The following is a 21,128-nucleotide window of genomic DNA, read 5'->3' on the forward strand; positions in this document are numbered from 1 at the left end:
AGTGCATTCCTGGAAGTCTGGTGGCTCTTGGAGTTCTTGTCAGACTACATTCCTGGATCAGAGGAGCTGATGATGAGAGCCTGCCCCTGCTCATCCAGTCTCCATGCTACCGGCCTCTTGTTCTAGTTGACTCGTCCACAGTGTTACAAACATGTGAAAGTACCGCTCTGAGAGCAGTACTAGTCAAATTAGTAAATTTATGGGGAGACTTGTTAAATTGTTTAAATTATTGGCAGGATGACCCATCTGCAATGGATTTTGTCACCTCTGCTGCAAACCTCAGGATGCATATTTTCAGTATGAATATGAAGAGCAGATTTGATATAAAATGTAAGTTGTGTTTTGTACTTCAGGTGTATCATCTAAGGTTCAAGTTATTTTCTCTTTTTTAACCGCTAAACTTACTCATGTGTTTTTTTCCAGCCATGGCAGGGAACATTATTCCTGCTATCGCTACTACTAATGCAGTGATTGCTGGGTTGATAGTATTGGAAGGATTGAAGATTTTATCAGGAAAAATAGACCAGTGCAGAACAGTGAGTATTCCTATTTGCATTTTTTATTCAGCCTCTTTTTTAAAGTAATTTATAAAAATCACATTAAACAGACAATTTGAAAAATTAAAACAATAAAATTGATTTAAAGCAATGGAAAAATAATTGTTCAAGTTATCTTGTAAGTGTGTGTTTAAGTAAGCTTCCTGGAAATAACAAAAAGGAAAACACATTTGCTCCTTTTATTTTTATCTAAAATGGAAGCAGGGGCTGGCCCGGTGGCCCATGCGGTTGAGTGCGCGTGCTCTGCTGCGGTGGCCTTGGATTCACCGGTTCGGATCCCGGGTGCGCACCGATGCACTGCTTGTCGGTCCGTGCTGTGGAGGTGTCCCATGTAAAGTGGAGGAGGATGGGCATGGATGTTAGCCCAGGGCCAGTCTTCCTCAGCAAAAAGAGGAGGATTGGCAGATGTTGGCTCAGGGCCAATCTTCCTCACCCAAAAAAGTAAAAATAAAATGGAAGCAGAAGCTAGTTTGCTTCTAATATTTCCAGTTTTACTGAATTCTTGGAGGAACTCTGTGTGAGTCCTTTAATTAAGTTTTCTCAGTTGTTTTTCAATTCTAACAATTTTCTGGTTTTTAAAATTTTGGTCAGTTTATAGTCTCCTGTTCTTTAATCCTTTTTTCCAATCTTTTTTATTTTAAACCTATTTTACATCCTTTGGCAATGTTAATGTCTGAAATCTTTATGGATGCATTTACTGTCATTTCAGCTAGATCTCTCATAGTGTTTTGTTTGCTTGTGTGGTGTATGATTTTTTTTAACCAGATTAGTATTTGTTAAAACTATATCTGTGATAATTCTTCAAGGACCCAATGAAGGTATATTTCTTCAAAGAGGATTTGCATTTATTTTTATTTGGGTGCCTGGGATCCAATCAATCTGGGACTACTTGTAAATTCTCAACTTTAGTTTTTCAACTCATGTATTATTCAGACAGCAAATCTGCATGATCCCGTATCTTGTCGTAATGAATTATAAAGGAAGATATTTCCCCCCTCCATGAAGCACCAAGGTGAAGATAAAATTTTTTGCTATTTCTGTGGGGAAGAAATTTTTCTCCTCTTTACACTCCTCCTCTTCCAGGTCCTTGCTTTATGTAAGGGTATCCTATTATAAGAGTTCCTACGTTAGTGAAGGATGGGCTGGGTTTATCTCTTAAGACTAAAGCCACCTGGATATTCTCTTTGGATTCCTGTTTTCATTCTATATTCAGTTTGTGTCTGAAGATGCTTTGCTTTCTTACTGGCTTAGTGATTCAGAAAAGCTTCCTACAGGGCCGACCCGGTGGCGCAAATGGTTAAGTGCACGTGCTCCACTGCGGTGGCCCAGGATTCGCTGGTTCGGATCCCGGGCGCACACGGACTCACTACTTGGCAAGCTATGCTGTGGCGGCTTCCCATGTAAAGTGGAGGAAAATGGGCACAGATGTTAGCCCAGGGCCAGTCTTCATCAGCCAGAGAAGAGGGGGATTGGCAGATGTTAGCATAGGGCTGATCTCCTCACAAAAAAAAAAGCTTCCTAAAAATATTGTAGTCAATATTTTTGGTGTTTAGGCTCTCCTTTTTACATTAATGTTGAAATAAAAGGATCAGTTTAGGGACCGGCCTCATGGCGTAGCAGTTGAGTGCACGCGCTCCGCTCCTGGCGGCCCGGGTTCGGATCCCGGGCGTGCACTGACGCACCACTTGTCAGGCCATGCTGTGGCGGCGTCCCATATAAAGTGGAGGAAGATGGGCACAGATGTTGGCCCAGAGCCAGTCTTGCTCAGCAAAAAGAGGAGGATTGGTGTGGATGTTAGCTCAGGGCTGATCTTCCTCACACACACACAAAAAAGGACCAGTTTACATTTAAGAATTTCTGAAAAATACCTAGTCTGCAATAAATAGCTAATCTGCAGTGGTACTCTTATTTTTTGGTGCCATTATTGATGCACTCTTAAAATATCTTTTATTGTTTTCATGAAATTTCAGGGTGAAGGAACGTACAATCATATTGCCAGTCTGCCATCTTGATTGAGTTTCTACTTAAATTTTTATTTGGCTGTCATATTTTTTTTTTTTTTTTAAAGATTTTATTTATTTTATTTTTTCCCCCCAAAGCCCCAGTAGATAGTTGTGTGTCATAGCTGCACATCCTTCCAGTTGCTGCATGTGGGACTCGGCCTCAGGATGGACGGAGAAGTGGTGCCTCGATGCGCACCCGGGATCCGAACCCGGGCCACCAGCATTGCAGCGCGCGCACTTAACCACCAAGCCACAGGGCCGGCCCTGGCTGTCATATTTTTACTTTCTAAAAACTTCATTTTTTGATTTCTACCTTTTTATGGCAGCCTGAACTTGTCCTATGGCTACAGTATCCCTTTGAGTTCACAAACAATACTAATGTTTGAATTTATTGTCGTGTCTACTGTTTCCTATAATAACATCCTTGTTTCTTTGCCTGCCCAGCTCTGTCCCTCTCTTAGGCATTTAATGATACTTCTATGTCTGGATTTTATGTGTTCACATTATAATGAATGTTGGGATGGAATAATAGCCTGGGTATTAATAGTGTTAGCAATTGTTTTCATTACTGTTGATTTCCCTTAGCACAGTTCCCTCCCTGGTGAAGCCCAAGATCAAATAAATCTGTTCCCGCATTGTACCCTGTTTCCAACCCTGCCAATACAATGAATATGACTAGTATAAATGTGACTAGTATTCATTGTGGGGAGAGGCTACAGGAGGGCTCTTCCTAGCACTTACTGCCTCTCACAGAATTTACTTTAAGCTCGGGGGGGGAATCCGTGGAGTTCTTCTTTAGAATTAATTCATCTTAGCAGATACCACTCTGCATGATAATCACAAGATGAGAATTTGCGTATCAGCTTCCAGTCTTCTCCTGCCATTTGTTTTGTTTGTATTGAGTCTTGCTAGTGTTTTCCAAATTTTGTGGTAATATGAGGTTAGGGCCTTTTTTAATTTCAGTGCGATTTTCTAAATTTCCCTTAGTTCTTACTATTTTTTTGTTTGGGTATTAGAGAAATATAAATAGGTGCTTACAGTGCCAGATATATGTAATATTTTTCCTTAATTATATAAATGTTAATATCATAGTCATCATAGAAAATCTGAACAAAAAGGCAGCTCATTGGTTTCCTTACATCTGTGAAAGCATTGTCATTAATTGGAGAAATTAGTGTATTGGTCTTGTTGAGAAGTTGCCTTAAAATTGATGACACTAACCACTAGGAAGGGGCCCCAAAGCTGATGTACTGGTGACACCAGAGACAACAAGTATGGCTAGGCTGTTACTCTTGCTAAATTAGTTTGCCAAATAGTCTAGAGTCTTTAGTACAAGGAGATTTCTTTTCAGTAAGCCCAGCCTTTTATACATGGTAGCTAATGTGAAAAGAAGGTTGGAAAATTAGTCTCTTAAGAAGGTCATGATTTTCCTTATCCTTTTTGCCATCTAGAAGGGAATATTTAAGTATTTTTTATTGGCTGTACAGTAAACAAGACAGTAAACTTCACACTGTATGGTGTATAAAACTGTAACTTGAATTTCTGATTTCTGCTTGTGTTTTTTTCTCCTCCAAAGATTTTTTTGAATAAACAACCAAACCCAAGAAAGAAGCTCCTTGTGCCTTGTGCACTGGATCCTCCCAACCCTAATTGCTACGTATGTGCCAGCAAGCCAGAGGTGACCGTGCGGCTGAACGTCCATAAGGTGACTGTTCTCACGTTACAAGATAAGGTAAGTGTAGGAGCTGGTTCTCTTTCACCAGGTTGTTCGTTTTCTTTTTCCTAGAAAAAACCCCAAGTTCTCTTTTGCCCTTTACAGTGTTACTGTGATAACAAACTAAAAGCCAGATAATTGCTCTGAAATTGACTACTGAAGTATGTTGCTCTGGCATTCTGGGTTGCTTTGCCATCTGGGTTCCTGCTGGCTTTTCTGTCTGTGGTTCCACAATATGTGCCTCACCTCCCAGAAGGGAATGGGTGTATTTGGCTAGATATGCACCACAGGTGGGACAGAGGTGGCACAGTATCTTGACAAGCAAACGCTTTGTTTCCCGGATAGTGTGTAAATTTGGTATTTTTTCGCAGATAGGAGGTATCCTTAAATGGTCTAGTGATGGTCCTGATTCTGGTGTGTTAAGTTAGTCCCTGAGGAGAAGTAGCGTTTGTGCACCGGGATTCACCTTTAGAACTCTGGAGTGAGTGTAATGGGGGTTTAGGATGTGATCTGGTCCTGTGCCCTGGTCTTCAGTTCCTCCTAAGTTCCTAGATTACTTTCTTTATTAGGGAAGATTTCAAAAATGTCCCGAATGGGTGCTGCTTCCCACTTATGGCATCACTTCAGATTGTTCCTCTGATTACGTCTGTCATGATGTTACATATTTACATACCTCCTGACACAGGGGGAATAGACCTTCGTTGGCCCTGCAGGCTGCTTGAGAGTGTATGGCCTTTCTCCTAGAACTGGTTACACAGGGCAGGTTATGTTTTAGATGGGGAAGCATCAGGACTTGGTATACTGGCCAGCAGAGGGTGGTTGCCCTACCTTCTTTCTTAGAAGATAGTTGTAGTTGGTATCTACTCATTCTTGAGCTAAAGGTAATTCTGCTACTTGTAGGATAATCAGACCTTTAGAGTTACCTCACTTTTTTTAGGAGCAGGTAGGATTTAAGAGTATTGTCACTCTTGATCAATCTTGGAATTTAAAAACAGATGGAACTTGAGAAGGGAAAGACCATCTGAGAATCGGGTTAATGAGAAATTTTCCATCTAATAAAACATATGCTAGTACAAGGTTGGTAGAGACTGAGATAAAATATGTCATGTGTCTAGCTCAGTACCTAATCTGCAGGGAAGGACAAAATACCAAGAGCCAGTCAAGGAGTTCTCAGCCCCTCGTTTGGAGGAAGTGTTATCTGATCAGTGGTCCAACGTGGGGATGGAACGTGGGCATGAAGTAATTGGGTGAATTCCTACTGCTCTCCTGCTTGCCCTAAGGTATCTTAAAGATCAGCTTGGCCCCTTTCCAATGGAAGGGGAAAGAAGAGCCTTTATGACAGAGAGGTCTAGGTTTTTTAATGGTCTTTAATTCCACATATTAATATTTCGATCTCTTTTTCTTGTAGATAGTGAAAGAAAAATTTGCTATGGTAGCACCAGATGTCCAAATTGAAGATGGGAAAGGAACAATCCTAATATCTTCAGAAGAGGGAGAGACAGAAGGTATTATACATTGCAGTTATTCACTTCCCTCATTTGGGTGGAGACTGCCTAAGTGAAGGAGTGCACATTAGTTCATGCTTTCACTATATATGTTTCTCAGTATTGCAGGCGATATTTGGTCATGGAGGTGCTTTCCCAAGGTGGCATTGCCTTGGTGGGATCACCATAATTCCAGTTTTGGGAACTCCATGTTGTCAATGTGTCTCAGAGACTATTTCTTAATAACCCAGCTCTACAATGACCACACTACTTTTGTCCACTTCCAAGGAACTACCTTGCCTGTATCTTGGGTCCTAGGAGCAAAATTAGTAATGAGAAGGTTACTCTGGCTGTTAGGTCAGAGTAGGAAGATAATCTAAGGCTTTTAGGTATTTTGTCCAGGAGTGGGGAAGTCTTGATAGCCTGCTCCTACCAAAGAGCAGAACGTACTGCTGAAAATCAGTGCCCAGTTTTGGCTTTTTGGCTTTCCTTTTCAAAAGTTCAAACAGGTCATCCCTTTTGTTAATGCGTTTATTATACAAAGTACAATGTATTTGATTCTGTTTCAGCCTTCTTTGTGAGAGTTGGTTGTGGTCATGCCTCGACTAGTGTTGTCTGGTTGAACTTAAAAGTTCCCACCTCTTCTGTCACTTTGGCAGCTGATCTCTTAGATTACCATTTTAGTTGATTTCTCTGTATCCCAAGTTTTTACAGCGTACCGTTACTTTCAAAATCTGGGAGCACTGTTTTCCCGTATATCGACTTACTTATTCACCTGTTTGTTCAGTGGTTATTTATTCAGTACACTTTGCCAGATCCTGATGGGGATTCAAATGTCAAGCCTTCTTTACATTAAAACTCGTGTCAGAATTCTTTGTGGCTGTAGTTCCTTGTCAAGAAATTGTTTGGGATATTAGGTCATGAGTAATCAGAGGCCTTGTTTTGGCTGAGTAGTAGTCTATTTTAAGAGTCTAGTTGAATATTTAAGCCCCATTCTAGCCAGCTGTCTTCACCAAAAAAAAAAAAGTTTGTCCATAACTTCATGCTTTCCCCTTAGTTCTAGCCAGCTCTTTTAAATACTAGGACCTTAAAAACGGAAACTGGTGAGGAATCTCAGTGGCTTAAATGTGGCACTTGTCCACAAAATACATGTGCTACTGAGGGTGAGACAGCATTTCTTCCAATATGTTTGGAGTCCTTCTGTATTATAGGCATAGTTATAGGTATTCATAATTCAAGAATGAATAAGACAGTGGTACCGGCTTAAAGTACTTTACAGTCTGGAAGGAGAGGAGAGATTATCAACAAGTGGGTTTAGCACAGTCTAAGAAATACTGTAGAAAGAGAGTGTATAAGGTGTGAATCAAGGCTTTGTTAAGAAGGGGTCACAGGAGAAAGAGGACTCCTGGGCCAGTTCTTGAAGAAGTAAAGACCCTCTGGGCAGAGAAGGGAGTGTCTGCTTGGGGCAGAATGAGCAGCATCTACAAAGGCATGAACTTGTAAACAACATAAAAGGCTTTGGGAATGGCCAATTACTTTGTTTCACTGGAAGCGGGGGTACTGCGTGTTGGCAGTGGTGATGCAGCTGGTGGACTTTCTGTGGCGTATATGTAATGTGTGTTTGTCTTCCTCTTCCCCCAATATTCTACTCCCAACCAGGGTTTAAGCAGGGAAGTAATGTAGTTAACTTCTAATATAATCTGCAGAGGGTGAGTTAAGGGTATGAGAGTGGAGGCAGGGAGCCAGTTAGGGAGAGAAAAAATCAGAGGAGTAAGGGATTTTTGCTAAGACAGAAGCAGATGACAGATGTAAGATTTGCAAGGTCAAAATTTAGGGTGCAGGAGAGGAAGAGTAGCATCATTAGGCTGGTACAGGACTGTTAGGAGGACTCTGGCTTTAGAGATGATGCTAATTCACCAGAATAGAATGCTCAGTAACTGTTTACCTTTTGAAGATGTTGGGTCTGAGGAGTTTGTAGTGAGTGGGAATGTATGAAAGAGCTTGGGGATTGAAGTCTGGGTAGGAACTGTCATTCTCCAAAGATATTCCAAGTAGATTAAAAAGTTGAAATAAGAAATCTGTAAAAGAATTAGAAACTGTCAATAGTTTCTGGGTTTCAAGGTCTGGGTAGGGAGATCCTTTCTAAGCATTTTCACTATAAGCAATGAAAGACATAATAGAAACTAAGAAAGAAAAATTTTGTTAGATTATGTAGAAAAGTAATAAACTTAAACATGATAACTAGAATTTACAATATAGTTTACATAGTGTGTGGCAGGCACTGTGGCTATAGGTCCACAGGCTCTATATAGTTTATGCCCCTCACAGAGCAAATATTCACTGAAGTGGACTGAATGTTGTAAGGAGGGAGTGTAAATTGGGAGCAAGATGAGGAAGCGGTTTTGTAGACGAGACTTGAGTGTTTTTACAGGTCAGGAGAGAGAGGCATTTGAACATGCAGGAGAGAAAGGATAATTAAGGCAGAAAGGCCCTAGAATAGGTAGGAGGAGGTGGTGATACTAGAGGTTTGCTTGGAGGGATTGTTCTTCATTGGAGTATTCATAATCCACATGGCGAAGTTTATTGAGTGCTAGTGGGTGCTAAGCACTGTGTGCCACACACTGGGGATATTCAGATGAAGCAGAAATGACATGTGGAAGATACAGAACTAGGTTGGAGCGATTATTTCTGGGAGGCCCCACCTGGCTCTTCATTGAGAAATGTTGAAAATTTATGTTGAAAAATCCATTCAAATAAAGTTTTCTCATATTTCTGAATTAAAAAATTTGCTAAAAAGTAGCTTGTTGAAGTTGTGGATAAACTCTTTGCAAGTAGAGTATGTTTTGACCAACTCTAAAAGTTGTCTTTGACTCCTCCAGGATTCCAGATTAATTTGGTTTGAATGGGGAAAGGTTCTCAGAACTTCTCACAGTTTTGGTTCCCTTGAAGTAGTGTTGGTAGTTGGGTGTTCAGGGCTGAATCCCTAAGTGCCTAATATTTTAGTGGGTTAGTTTGCTGGGGCTGCCATACCAAAATACATGACAGAGTGACTTAAATAACCGAAATATATTTTCTCATAGTTCTAGAGGCTAGAGGGTCTGTAGATCAAAGTGTCAACAGGTTTGGTTTCTCCCAAGTTCTCTCTCCTTGGCTTCTTGTAAGGACACCAGTTAGATTGGATTAGGGCCTACCCCAACAGCCTCATTTTAACTTAATCACCTCTTTAAAAAGTACTATCTCCAGGGGGCTGGCCCCATGGCTTAGTGGTTAAGTGCGCTCGCTCCGCTACTGGCAGCCTGGGTTCAGATACCGGGCACGCACCAACGCACGGCTTGTCCGGCCATGCTGAGGCGGTGTCCCACATACCACAACTAAGAAGGATGTGCAGCTATGACATACAACTATCTACTGGGGCTTTGGGGAGAAAAGGGAAAGAAAGGAGGAGGATTGGCAATAGATGTTAGCTCAGGGCCGATCCTTCTCAGCAAAAGAGGAGGATTAGCATGGATGTTAGCTCAGGGCTGATATTCCTCACACAAAAAATAAATGAATAAATAAACAAAAAAAATGTACTATCTCCAAATATAGTCACATTCTGAGGTACTGGGGTCAGGGCTTCAACATAGCAATTTGCAGGGGACACAATTGAGCTTATAGTAGGAGTTTAGCCTTTTTAAAACTAATGTGACTGTTTGTTATTACTAAAGTATCTAAATTCCTTTCAAATTTTCTAGCAAATAATCACAAGAAGTTGTCAGAATTTGGCATTAGAAATGGGAGCCGGCTTCAAGCAGACGACTTCCTTCAGGACTACACTTTATTGATCAACATCCTTCATAGGTAGGAACTGTTAATATTTTAAGTATAAGAAATTATTTGAATATACAAACTTAAAGTGGAGAAAAAATGTTTTCTTATCCTTAAACCCTACTGTTCATTTGAAACTACACAGTATGTTCGCTCAAGTTGGCCACTGAGTACCCTGAGGTTTGACCTACAGAAACATTTGGGAATTCAGAAATAAAAAAGATAGACAAACAAATGTTTAAGAGTAATTGTCATCAGTGGTGGCTGATCAGAAAGACCTAGAGAAGGTAGAAATTCAGACGTTTGAATAGTTAAAATCAGGTGAATTCATTTTGATAATTGAACTAGGATAAAAATTTCAATTATTTTTAAAGATTGATTAGAAGAAAGGAAGAAATATTTCTCCCATAAAACAAATATTTCATTTGTGATCTGTAACAATAACAAGAGAACATTAAAAATTATCCTGCATGGATCCCTGAGTCATCTATTTTTTTCTTCTTTTTTGATTTTATATCCTGCCCATTTTATGAAAAGCATTCAAAGTGCTTGCATTATAGAATATTTGCATGTAAATAACAATTAAAAAACAAATAGTCTTGGGCCAGCCCCTTTGCATAGTGGTTAAGTTCGGCGTGCTCCGCTTCAGCAGCCTGGGTTTGGATCCTGGGTGTGGAGCTACACCATTTGTCAGCCATGCTGAGGTGGAGACCCACATACAAAATAGAGGAAGATTGGCACAGATGTTGGCTCAGGGACAATCTTCCTCAAGCAGAAAAAGAGGAAGATTGGCAACAAGTGTTAGTTCAGGGCCAGTCTTCCTAAAAAACAGTCCTCCACTTTGGTATGTTTATCTGTTGAACAAGGTGCATCTTTTTACCGGCTCATTGATACCCCTAAACTGCACCCTCACCTAGGACTTTGGGGTACCATCTAACAAACATAAAGGGTTGCCACCTGCATCCAGGTTTTTTGCCAGTGTTGCCATCTCTTTACAAACATATATAGCTTGTGTAGTTGTTTGGAGAGTGTTACGTTTTATATACTTGGTTTAAAAAGCACAAAATGACAGGAAAGACTGAATGTGGGTTATTAGTAATAAGTATAAGTTTCACAGAGTTAGACAATTGAGTCAAAGGTAGATCACTAGGGTGTGATCTCTGGCCTCAGACACCAGTTGAATGTCAGTGGTGTGCTTGTGTTGAGTTGTGAAGGAAAAGGAAACGAGAGAACATGTACAATAAAATGGAAAAATATCAGATGGTGTCTAAAAGAGGAAGCATAATTAGGGTTTTTCTTATCATATTTTTTAGCTCTCTGGGAACAGAACCCCCCTTATAACATGTAAGTCTTTTGTTTGACTTTCATGCATTAAACTTTTTTACATGTTTTTGGGAACTCATTACAAAAGTAGGGTGCTACCTGTAAAGATGGGAGGAAAACCCAGAATCCATCTAACCCTATTCCTAAAACACCAAATTAACTCTGTTCAAGATCAGACTAGAGTGTGTAGAATCTTTTCATGTAGTAGCTGAAGAAATAATGCCTAAGAGTTACATTGGGCCACAGAGTTTTGGACTTAGTGTTCTGCTTTAGCAGTAAAAGTTATTTAATATTTTTTTAAAAACACTTTCCTGATTTGAGGGTGCAGTGGTATTGGCCATTTGAATTTGAGTTTTGAATTATCACAAAAATCTCTTGTATACAGTCTTATTTTTTGTTTTAGCTCTTTGAAAATCAGAATATTTGATGTGTACATAGTATACACTATGAGGAACAGTATCTCTTAGCGCCTTTGCTTTTGTAAATAGTCATAGTGGCGGTCCAGTTTTATAGTGTGTGGTTCTCTTACAGTGAAGACCTAGGAAAGGATGTTGAATTTGAAGTTGTTGGTGATGCCCCAGAAAAAGTGGGGCCCAAACAAGCTGAAGATGCTACCAAAAGCATAACCAATGGCAGCGACGATGGAGCTCAGCCTTCCACATCCACAGGTGAGTCGTGGCCCCAGCCAGCAGGTTGTTAGTTACCCACCAAGCAAGACTGTATAGAAACAAACTGATTATTTTATGAACATTGACCATAATACAGAAATCCATAGGACTACTAGAAGCGTGTGTTGGTTTGGCCTTGATTGTTTTAATGCAGCTTTGAATGTATGAACCAGGAAGACGTTTAAGACTGGGGGAAACAGAAACACTTGGTTATTTTTTGTTAAGGGTTTCTTACAACTGGAAATGTCAGTCACTTTACTAGTGCATAAAGACCATTTATCCTTAGAAGTAGTAGTTTTGGATCCTGTCTGCCTGTTTTATTTAGGGGCAACAAATCAGTGCATCTGACTAATTTGAGTGACGCTTGGTAAATATAGAATTTTAGCATTTCACAGTTTTCTCAGAACCAGTATGACTTTGGTAAAGTGCAGTAGAGGCTCTGTTTCCCTGGGTTTTTGGTGCTGGTGCTTGGTGCTTTACTGTGCTTGGATTTGGATGTTTAGTACTTACCCACCTCCCACCATGCACATACACATACACAGAGGCACAGACACCCCTCTTTATTCTAAAAGTTACCGATTTTTTATTTTTCTGTTTCCATTTCTTTTACCCTGTGTCTTGGGTGTTCTTTGAAATATGATTCTGTTCTCTGAGAGTTTTAAAGATGGACTTTGAGACTATTTAGAGTATGGCCACCTATGGGCCGTGGGTACCTGGCCTGTTTTTTCCCCTTTGAAAATAGAAAGGTCCATCATCCTCCTCTGAGGAAGGGACTGTGGTAGTTTTCAAAAAATCATAATGTGCATTTACTGATTCCCTTCTGTGGGTAGGTCTCGGAGGCTGTAGCACTGAGTAAGATGGGTACTCTGCCTGTGATTTGGTGGAGCAGGAGGATGCAAAACGAACTGTAGCGTAAGGTTAAAAGGATGCACTTTAGAGCCCCACTGTGTGAGTTTGAATCCTAGCCTCATCCTCTGCTGCTGTGTGACCTTGGGCAAGTCAGTCTCTCTGTACCTCAGTTTCCTTTTCTGGAAAATGGATAGTAATGTTATCTTCTTTATAGGGTTGTGATGATTAAATGAGTTGTTGTATGCAAAGTGCTCAGAACAGTTCCTGGCACATTGTAAGTGCTATATATATGTTGTTGTTGTTGTTGATGTTTATTATTATCTTATTACCACTACCACTATTAGGATTGAGCCCTCCCCTTTTCTGTTAGAGAAATAGAAACAAGGAACTGTAATAGTTCCTTTGAGTTATATAAGGCTTGTTACAATTTTTTGTTTTGATTAGAAAAGTAGGTGCTTGTTATAGAAAACATTAAAACAGGACAGAAATATGTAATGTGTAGTGAGAGTTCCCTAGGGGTACCTATTCTTAAATTTGGTGTATATCAGAAGAGTTAGCTTTTCCCTTATATAAAATATTAGTGAGCCACTAGTAACTCCCACACTTTTAACCATTTTTTCCTTTTTTTCTGAAATAAGCACAAGAGCAAGATGATGTGCTCATAGTTGATTCAGATGAAGAAGGTCCTTCAAATAATGCTGACATCAGTGAAGAAGAGAGAAGTCGCAAGAGGAAATTAGATGAGAAAGAGAATGTCAGTGCAAAGAGGTCACGCACAGAACAGACAGAAGAGCTTGATGACGTTATAGCGTTAGATTGAACAGAAACGCCTCTAGAAAGAACCCTCTTACTGCCTTAGGTCATCTGGGCAGAACCAGGTTGTTATGTCCTTTGTTCCAAAGGGAAAAAATTTACACCAGTGACTTGAAGACAATTCTACTCCCTTTTAAAGCATTTGTTTTGCTAGAACTATTAGGAACATTGCGGTATGCTGTATTGAAAGTAGGAATATAGTTTTAAAACCCTTTGAACAAAGTGTGTGCATAACGAGTCATGAGATGAAACAACACAATGCATGTTGCCTTTTTAATGTAAATACTCTTAGGTATCATTTAATAGTTTTAAAATATTGTGGTTTAGTAAAGTTGATACCTGGTTATAAATATTATGCCTTTATTTTTGGTTAGAAGAAGAATTATTTTTAGCCTAGATCTAACCATTTTCATACTCTTAACTGACTGAAACAGATTCAAAGAAGTATCAAGTGCTATGCATTGAGATTTGTTTTTAAATGTTAACTGGCACTATGTATATTAATGTAAAACAATGTTAATTTACTCAAGTTTTCAGCTTGTACTGCCTGGTATGTCTGTGTAAGAAGCCGATTTTTGTGTATTGTTACAGTTTCAGGTTATTTATATTTGATGTTTTGTAAAACTCAAAACTATACTGTACTTATGGACCAAATAAATGGCATCTACATACTTGTTCTACATGCCTGCACAGTGCACGTGTCTGCTGCCTTATTGGGTTTATACATTGTATTTACCGCAGGCATGCCAAATTCTTTCCTTTTACAAAATTAACTTGTAATGGATGTGAAGGTTAAAAGATCTCCACTGTTTGCCATAGATGAGCTTTTAATGACTATATGTTGCTTTTTAAATTTGGATTGTAAACAATTGGCCGTTTGTTGAGAACGTTTAAGTCATCTTTGCCCACCCCCAGTAACTTGGAGCCTTGGATTTGAGATTCCAGAGGGGGAGAGCTTTTCTCCATTCTGCCGTCTTCTCTGGGTTGTCCCCTAGTTCATCAGAGTCCATTCATGAGTGTACCATTCAGGGCCCAACTCCAGCCTACAGATGTGGCCAGACCAGCGCTGGGTGGATTAGCACTCAAATCTCTGCCCTGGACCTCAGAAGGCCTTGGCCCTGAGGATACTCTCCTCACACAGATGTGCCTTGAGTTTTCAGATAACAGAAACCCGTGAAGCTGTTTCCCCCATCGTGTACCTCTGCCTTTGATGTTTTTGGCCACAGGCAACTAAATTTGAAATTGATAATTCATTTTATTGTTCCACTTTGTGTAATTCTTACTCTGCCATCCAGCTTAACTCTTACTCCTTGTTTTATATCATTTGTAAATTCAGCATGTAATCAAAGCCTTCAGAAAAGTCATCTTGAAGAAGCCTCGGCCCTCAGGAGCATGCTGCTTGATGCCTGCAGGATGGACTGACCTCCAGCCTTCTGATAGAGCAACTACGAGCAAGCTGGATCCCCACCCCCAACTCTGTCAGCCTATGAGGTTCACTTTGCCTTTAGATTTTTAGAAAAGTGTTTCATTTTCCTCCAGAAAAGAAATTTCAGAATTTACGGAACTGTGTAACAGATAAAAATGAAATATCCTGGAATACCACCTCTCAGAAATAAGTTCTGCTTGACTGGTTGGTCACTGATGATTTTCAGTTTTGAAATTTTGAGTTCTGAAAAGCTCTCCAGAAATGTGCATTTTGAAATTCTTTCCATTCCTTAAGACCTCACCCTGTCTTTTTGACGGCAGTTGTCAACAGTGTGTTTCTGGCGTTTTGCACATGTTCCTTTGTCCTGTTCTTTCCCATCTGAAAGTGCATGGCAGGGAGCGGCAGTTCTGTAGAGGTGTGTTTCTGTTTTGGCAGACCAGTGGTTTCATCTTTGCAACAACTCTACTACTACCTTTTCTAGCAGTTTCTGTCCTTTTTTTACCTGTTTTTATAAAATCAGGGTTTACCAGCAAGGCAGGTCTGACGATAGGGGTCTTGCTCAATTAAACTAATAAGCAGGTTCAAGCTGCCTCCACGTCCCTGGAGAGCGGTGACACTTTAGATCTGGCCTTATGTCTGTGGTTTCCTCATGTGAGTTGTCTCCTCAGTGGGGGAGCTGGGAGCAGGGCTCATCAAGGGTGTTTCCCCACAGCTCCAGCCTGAAATAGAGGCTGGCAAACCGTCTTCCAGCCTTATTGGGGGCAGTCTGGTGACTCAAGCTTACCTAGAGAGTTCATTGTCCCAAAGATCTATCTGCATACATGGCATATTCCATGAGAGGATTCAGTATTTTAATATAGAGCCTGAACCCTTAACAAAATAGCTGATTAGGCCAAGATCATCAGTGGATGCCAAAACCTTTTTAAAAGGCTGCTGAGGAACAGAATCTTCGCGCAGTGCTCAAATGTTGAGGTACAGATAGCTTGCCAAAGGAAAAAAAAATCAATCTCGACAATGGACTGATCAGTGGCCACTGTATTCAAGTGATCAAACCTAGGGTCACTAATGTGACAAACTGATACGTGCCTCCTGATGAGATGATATGAAGAATACAACAGCACTTAGGGGAAAAAAAAAAACCTTAACCTGAGTCTAACCCAGCATGTAGACTTAACTTCCAGCTGACAGGAAATAGAGGGGTAGAGGAGCAAGTTAAGCAGCAGTAAGAGGAAACAGTTGGACAAGTACAGAATGTGGGACGTTCTAGAACTCAAGTGCAAAGTAAATGACTATAACAATTCTTGTGACAATTGGAAATTTGAAAATGAGATAAATTAGGCTATAAAGGAATTATTTTCTTAGGTGTGATAATGTTCTTGTAGTTATGTAGGCCAGTGTCCTTATTCTTGGAATATTGGGGATGAAGTTTCATAATACCTGCAACTTTTGAATGGCTCAGCAAAATATACAAGAAGAAAAAAAGTAAAATTAACATTTATCAAATCTAGGTGGAGCCTATATTTGTTCATTGTACTATCCAACTTTTCTCTGAAAACTTTCATAATAAAAGTGGAGATATATATAGATATATATATATGGTCTGTATTTTCCTTTTGTGCCTATGTGACTTTTTCAAGTTTTGTACTGAATATATCCTATGATTGAAATCAGAAAGGCAATAAAGATTATTAAAAATACAAGTCGGAATGAGAAAGTGTTACAGTGATTCCTGGGGCCAACATTGATGAAGTCGGCTTTACTCATCCTTGTTGCTAGGCTGTGACTTAGGAAGAATTCTCTTTCATTTGAGCCTCCAAAGAGAGCCACGTTATTTCCAGTAGGTTAATGGTCCACTTCGAAGCAACCAGAAAGCATTTATTTCATAATAGATGTTCTTGTTCCTGAAAATTGTCCATTGGTGGCATACATGTCTCAAGTGGACTTGCCCTGTGGCCAAGGAACATGGGCAAGTTTAATGCCCCTACTAGCCTTTTGTAATATACAGAAAAACTATTAAAAGTGAATAAAACTCAAAAAATGTTACCACGTATATCTAGTCATTGTGACTTGTAGAGGCGGTGAAGTCCTCCCGTTTCTTTGCATCTTGAAGTAGCCTTCTTGAGGTCTGGAGTCTCCATTTGATCATTTTGTAGGAGGTTATATTTAGAGAAGTATTTTTATGGATGCTTTCATACTGGGAATACCTTATTTGCATTCTGCATACACAGGGAACTTTTTTTTCCCTGCATCTAATTTAAAATCCAGCCAGGGCCGGCCCCGTGGCTTGGTGGTTAAGTGCGTGCGCTCTGATGCTGGTGGCCTGGGTTCGGATCCCAGGTGCGCACCGAGGCACCACTTCTCTGTCCATCCTGAGGCCAAGTCCCACATACAGCAACTGGAAGGATGTGCAGCTATGACATACAACTATCTACTGGGGCTTTGGGGGGGAAAATAAAATTAAAAAAAAAAAAAAAATCCAGCCAAAAGCTTATTTGAGAAACTTTTGAATTGCTCTCACCAAATAAAAAATCAACTGATTTGAACTATAGGGCTGTGAGGCTGCTGTGCAGTTTGGTTATATTTCGAAGACAATTATCTCCTGGTAAAATAACATTTTTGAAAGTTTTACTAAGTGTCTCTGACTTGTAACAGCTTTAAAACTTTTAAATTTTACAAGTAGTGACTTACTACTTAGGGAAAGGCTCTGAGGAAAAATCTTACTAGAATCTACCATGCTGCAAGAAGGTCCTCAGGCTTTTTTGCTTTAGAAATCTTCCAACAACTCACTTTAATTTTCAGAAGATCAGTCAATCTCAAAACCGTAGGCATTGTGCACATGATGTCATTCACTCATTCTAGAAACATGTATTGCATCTCGGCACTATGCTGCACTTAGAAAACCTTGCCAACCTTGCCAGCCTGGGTAGAAACCTTGAAAGCAGTAAGGTACTAAAGGCTGGTGCACAGACAAACCCAGCTTCTCATCCTATGGCAGCAATAGGTGGTGAGATGGGGATCTGAGAACCCACATCCTGTGTATTGCCGAGGTTCCCAGTTGGTCCCAGCAGCAGCTTTCAGCAGCAGTGAAAGTCATGAACACCAACCTCGTGCTCAAAAATGTGATACCAAAAGCTGTGGGAATCTGGGCATCCCCAAATAGCTCCTCCCCGTGGAGCTCCACACTGGCTGGGGTCTCTGCCACGTACAAAGTTTGTGCATAAATTCCCATTTCTGAGTGTAGGATAAGGTTTCAGGGCAAGAAAGGAAGGTCTTTCCAGGATGGCTACTTGCTCCCTGATGAAGCAATTAATGTAATTGTCAGGTCGTAATCCTAATTCTTAGACTGAAGAACCAACGTGAACTTGGTGAATATGGCTTCAGTTGTCAATGCTTTGAAACTTCTGTACGCCCAGGGAGGCCTAAGGGGATACTAGGACCAGGGGAAGTTGGTGGTTGAAAGAGCTGGGCCTCAGAGAAGAGGGTATGGAAAAATGCCCTTGGGTGCAACTCCCAGTGGACGACCTCCCAGTGGATCAGACAGAACATGCACCTTGGGTCTGGTGCTGTGTATAGAACAGGACTGGTCTTTAGGAGCTGAGCTGGGAGGAGGTACAAGTGTGCTTCAGGTGAAAGATTCCTGCTGCTCTCCCCAGGAAAAACTGTAAGGGTAAAGACTGCTGCATGCTGAATGGAGAGAAGTGTGGATCCCAGCAGTTCCTCCATGCGGAGTTTGACTGCATGCCATCCTCTTCCTCATAACCCAAGTTACCCAACCACATTTGATTGACATCTGTCTCCCAAGACACAAAACCCCTGAATTGTGTCTATAATTGGGGTCTACACAATACAGACGTACGGGAGTCCGATGGAAGCCAGATTAAAAGAGACAACAGGAGGCTGTCTCAAAAAATCACCATGAACGTGGACAGCTAAATAGGATCAGTCTCTGGGGCCTTAGAAGGAAAAGGTGGTGGTTCAGACTTGGTGTGAGACTAGATTGAACATGTCCTGTTCCAGCCTCCTGAGTGTGTCCATTTGCCTAGACAAAGGGAAGAGTCTGGTTAACATGAGAGGATCATAGAACTAGATTCCCAGCAACTCTGTTGGGAAACTTCTTTCTCCAACAGTGGGCCCCAGACAGTGGTAGTTGGAGCTCATACTAGCTTTTTGTGTGTGTGTGAGGGAGATCAGCCCTGAGCTAACATCCGTGCCAATCCTCCTCTTTTTGCTGAGGAAGACCAGCCCTGAGCTAACATCTATTGCCAATCCTCCTCCTTTATTTTTTTTCCTTTTTTCTCCCCAAAGCTCCAGCAGATAGTTGTATGTTATAGTTGCACATCCTGCTAGTTGCTGCCTGTGGGACGCTGCCCCATCATGGCCCGACAAGCAGTGGGTCGGTGCCCACCTGGGATCGGAGCCTGGACCGCCAGTAGCGGAGCACGCACCCTTAACCGCTAAGCCACGGGGCCCGGCCCCCATGCTAGCTTTTGAGAGCTGATTATACCCATTTCTTCCCAACTCTGTTCAGTGACATCACATTGGTAGTTTGAAATTGACCATGGTGGTATTGGCAAATGCTATAAATCAGGGCTCCTGACTTGTACAAATCTCCCCCAAAGCACTGATTGTTAAATGTTTACCAGCACATCACTGGACCCAGGAAGAAAGAGGCCAGAGAGAGAGGTGAACACAGAGAACATCCCTACATCGGTGGAGGACGAAGAAGGCATCAGTGGAGGCTGGGTGGTGAGTCCATGGATGACGCTTCAAATCCCATAAGTCAGCCTCCGTCCCTTTCCTTGTTCCCCAGTTTGCTTCCAGACAGAAAGAGCCTGCAAACTGAGACAAAACACTCAACATGCCTTTAGTGAGGACACAGATGAAGGTGGGGTCTGGGACACATTCAGGTCGCATATAGATGAAACCACGATTTTGAATACTCCTTTGTATCACTTAACATTACAATGCTATGATTATCCCATCGTGAAATATTTTTAGTATATTTATAAATAATTGCTTAATGCATTTCCCATTTCACGGAAGTACTTTATTCTAATGTTGAGCCTCAAACATTTTATTTATTTATTAAAACAAGTTTTGGTCAATTTTATTATAGAAAAATTTTGCATGATTTACTTTTCACCAGCCTGTTCTGGCATGCTTCTAACAATATCAGAATCATCTGGATCAATGATAGCCAGTGTGCATACTCCAGTATTTTCTACAAGCTGTGTCCAATTCAACAAATTATTGCCACTTGCTGTAGTGATGGACACCAGTTTTGGCCAACATGGCACAGTACTCTATTTCAGATTTCCTCAAGGCTGGGCAGATGTTGAGGATGACCAGTTTTGCTTTGCTTTGTCTGATCATTTTCAGAGTCTTCTTGTACCCCAGCAGTACTTTCCACTTTTCATATGTATTGGAGCCTAGAGTTGATCGACTCCAGCGACTTTTTCGTCTTCTTTGCGGCCTCCATCTTCCTGTCTTAGGTGTGGGACAGCCCCCAACCAAGAACAGCTGCCAAGATAGCGGGGGAGCAAGAAAGCAAACACCTTAGGTTGTTTGTTTCTGTTTGTGGGCTTTGTTGTTGTTTATTTATTTACTATTAGAGTAAGTAATGTGTTTTAGCTGACCCCAGGCTCCAATATATTGTTTAAATCTTGAAAGCTCTAAGTGGGCAGGTGGGGATGGAACGGTTATTTAAGAACTACCTTTGAGAGCAGAGAGCTCCCTCTGAGCTCCTTTTCAGAAGGCTGGAGATCCTGGGACTGTACAGATTACATAAATAATGTGGTAAACACTTTTGTGCTTACATCGTTGCCTGCATTTTGGATTACTTCTCTAGAATAGATTCTTGGAGCATTACTGCTCATAAGAGTGTTTTTGTTTGTGGACCTTAATATAACCAAATTGCTTTCTTAACAGGATGTGCCAACTTATACTCATGCCAGTAAAATATATGCAAGTTTCACCACAGTCTTGCCAATATCCCCATTTTTAAATGGTAGATAATGTGATCAGTGAAATGTGATATCTCATGGTTGATTTAAATTGTTTTTCCTTTCTCAGAGAAGATCATTTCATGAGAAGGCTTCTCCGGATGTTTGCTTCCCAAAACGCTTGCCCTCACCTGTGTCTGCCCTAGCCCGTGAGCCTGGGGGGAGGGGGCGTTGGAATTCTGCAAGCTCTCAGAGGTGCTGCGGAGGAGTTGCTGGGCCAGGCATTGCTCCACTGCCAGCTGAGGAGAATGGGCCACTGCCGGCTCCGCAGCAATGTTTAGGCCAGACGCCTTGGTCTGTTTGCCTGAAGACGACTCCCCATCCAGGCTCCCTGCTCCCTGAGACGCTGTGGGTGCCTCCTGGAATTCTCTGAGCAGGGAGGGCCTAGAGAAGAGAGAACTCTTCCACTCAAGGTTATTTTCCTGGATCTACCAGGTCCTGGCAGATAATGGTTTGCTTTCTTTCCCTATAAGCTGTTTGAA

General features: G+C 41.1%; 1 protein-coding gene and 1 pseudogene across 4 annotated transcripts in view; one reads left to right on the forward strand and one right to left on the reverse strand.

The window, feature by feature from the left end:
- Positions 1-16,344, forward strand: part of UBA2 (ubiquitin like modifier activating enzyme 2) — a 39,497-nt gene extending 23,153 nt beyond the window's left edge. For 2 of the 4 annotated variants that reach the window (XM_004439700.3, XM_087422102.1), the window contains 7 exons: positions 237-330; positions 424-536; positions 4,137-4,292; positions 5,683-5,779; positions 9,493-9,598; positions 11,420-11,556; positions 13,044-13,913. In XM_004439700.3, coding sequence (XP_004439757.1) covers positions 237-330; positions 424-536; positions 4,137-4,292; positions 5,683-5,779; positions 9,493-9,598; positions 11,420-11,556; positions 13,044-13,225 — 885 coding nt within the window. In that variant the 3' untranslated portion in view covers positions 13,226-13,913. Of the gene's footprint in view, positions 1-236; positions 331-423; positions 537-4,136; positions 4,293-5,682; positions 5,780-9,492; positions 9,599-11,419; positions 11,557-12,619; positions 12,643-13,043; positions 13,914-14,554 lie in introns of those variants that run through there. The other 2 variants (XM_087422100.1, XM_087422101.1) reach the window with 2 other exon arrangements.
- A 3,369-nt stretch (positions 16,345-19,713) lies between these two features.
- On the reverse strand, positions 19,714-20,123 carry LOC101387940 (large ribosomal subunit protein eL30 pseudogene; annotated as a pseudogene).
- Between the last annotated feature and the right edge of the window lie 1,005 nt (positions 20,124-21,128).

The sequence above is a fragment of the Ceratotherium simum genome, chromosome 33, assembly GCF_057802395.1.
Source record: "Ceratotherium simum simum isolate JZ-2026a chromosome 33, ASM5780239v1, whole genome shotgun sequence".
NCBI classification, from domain to species: Eukaryota; Metazoa; Chordata; class Mammalia; order Perissodactyla; family Rhinocerotidae; genus Ceratotherium; species Ceratotherium simum.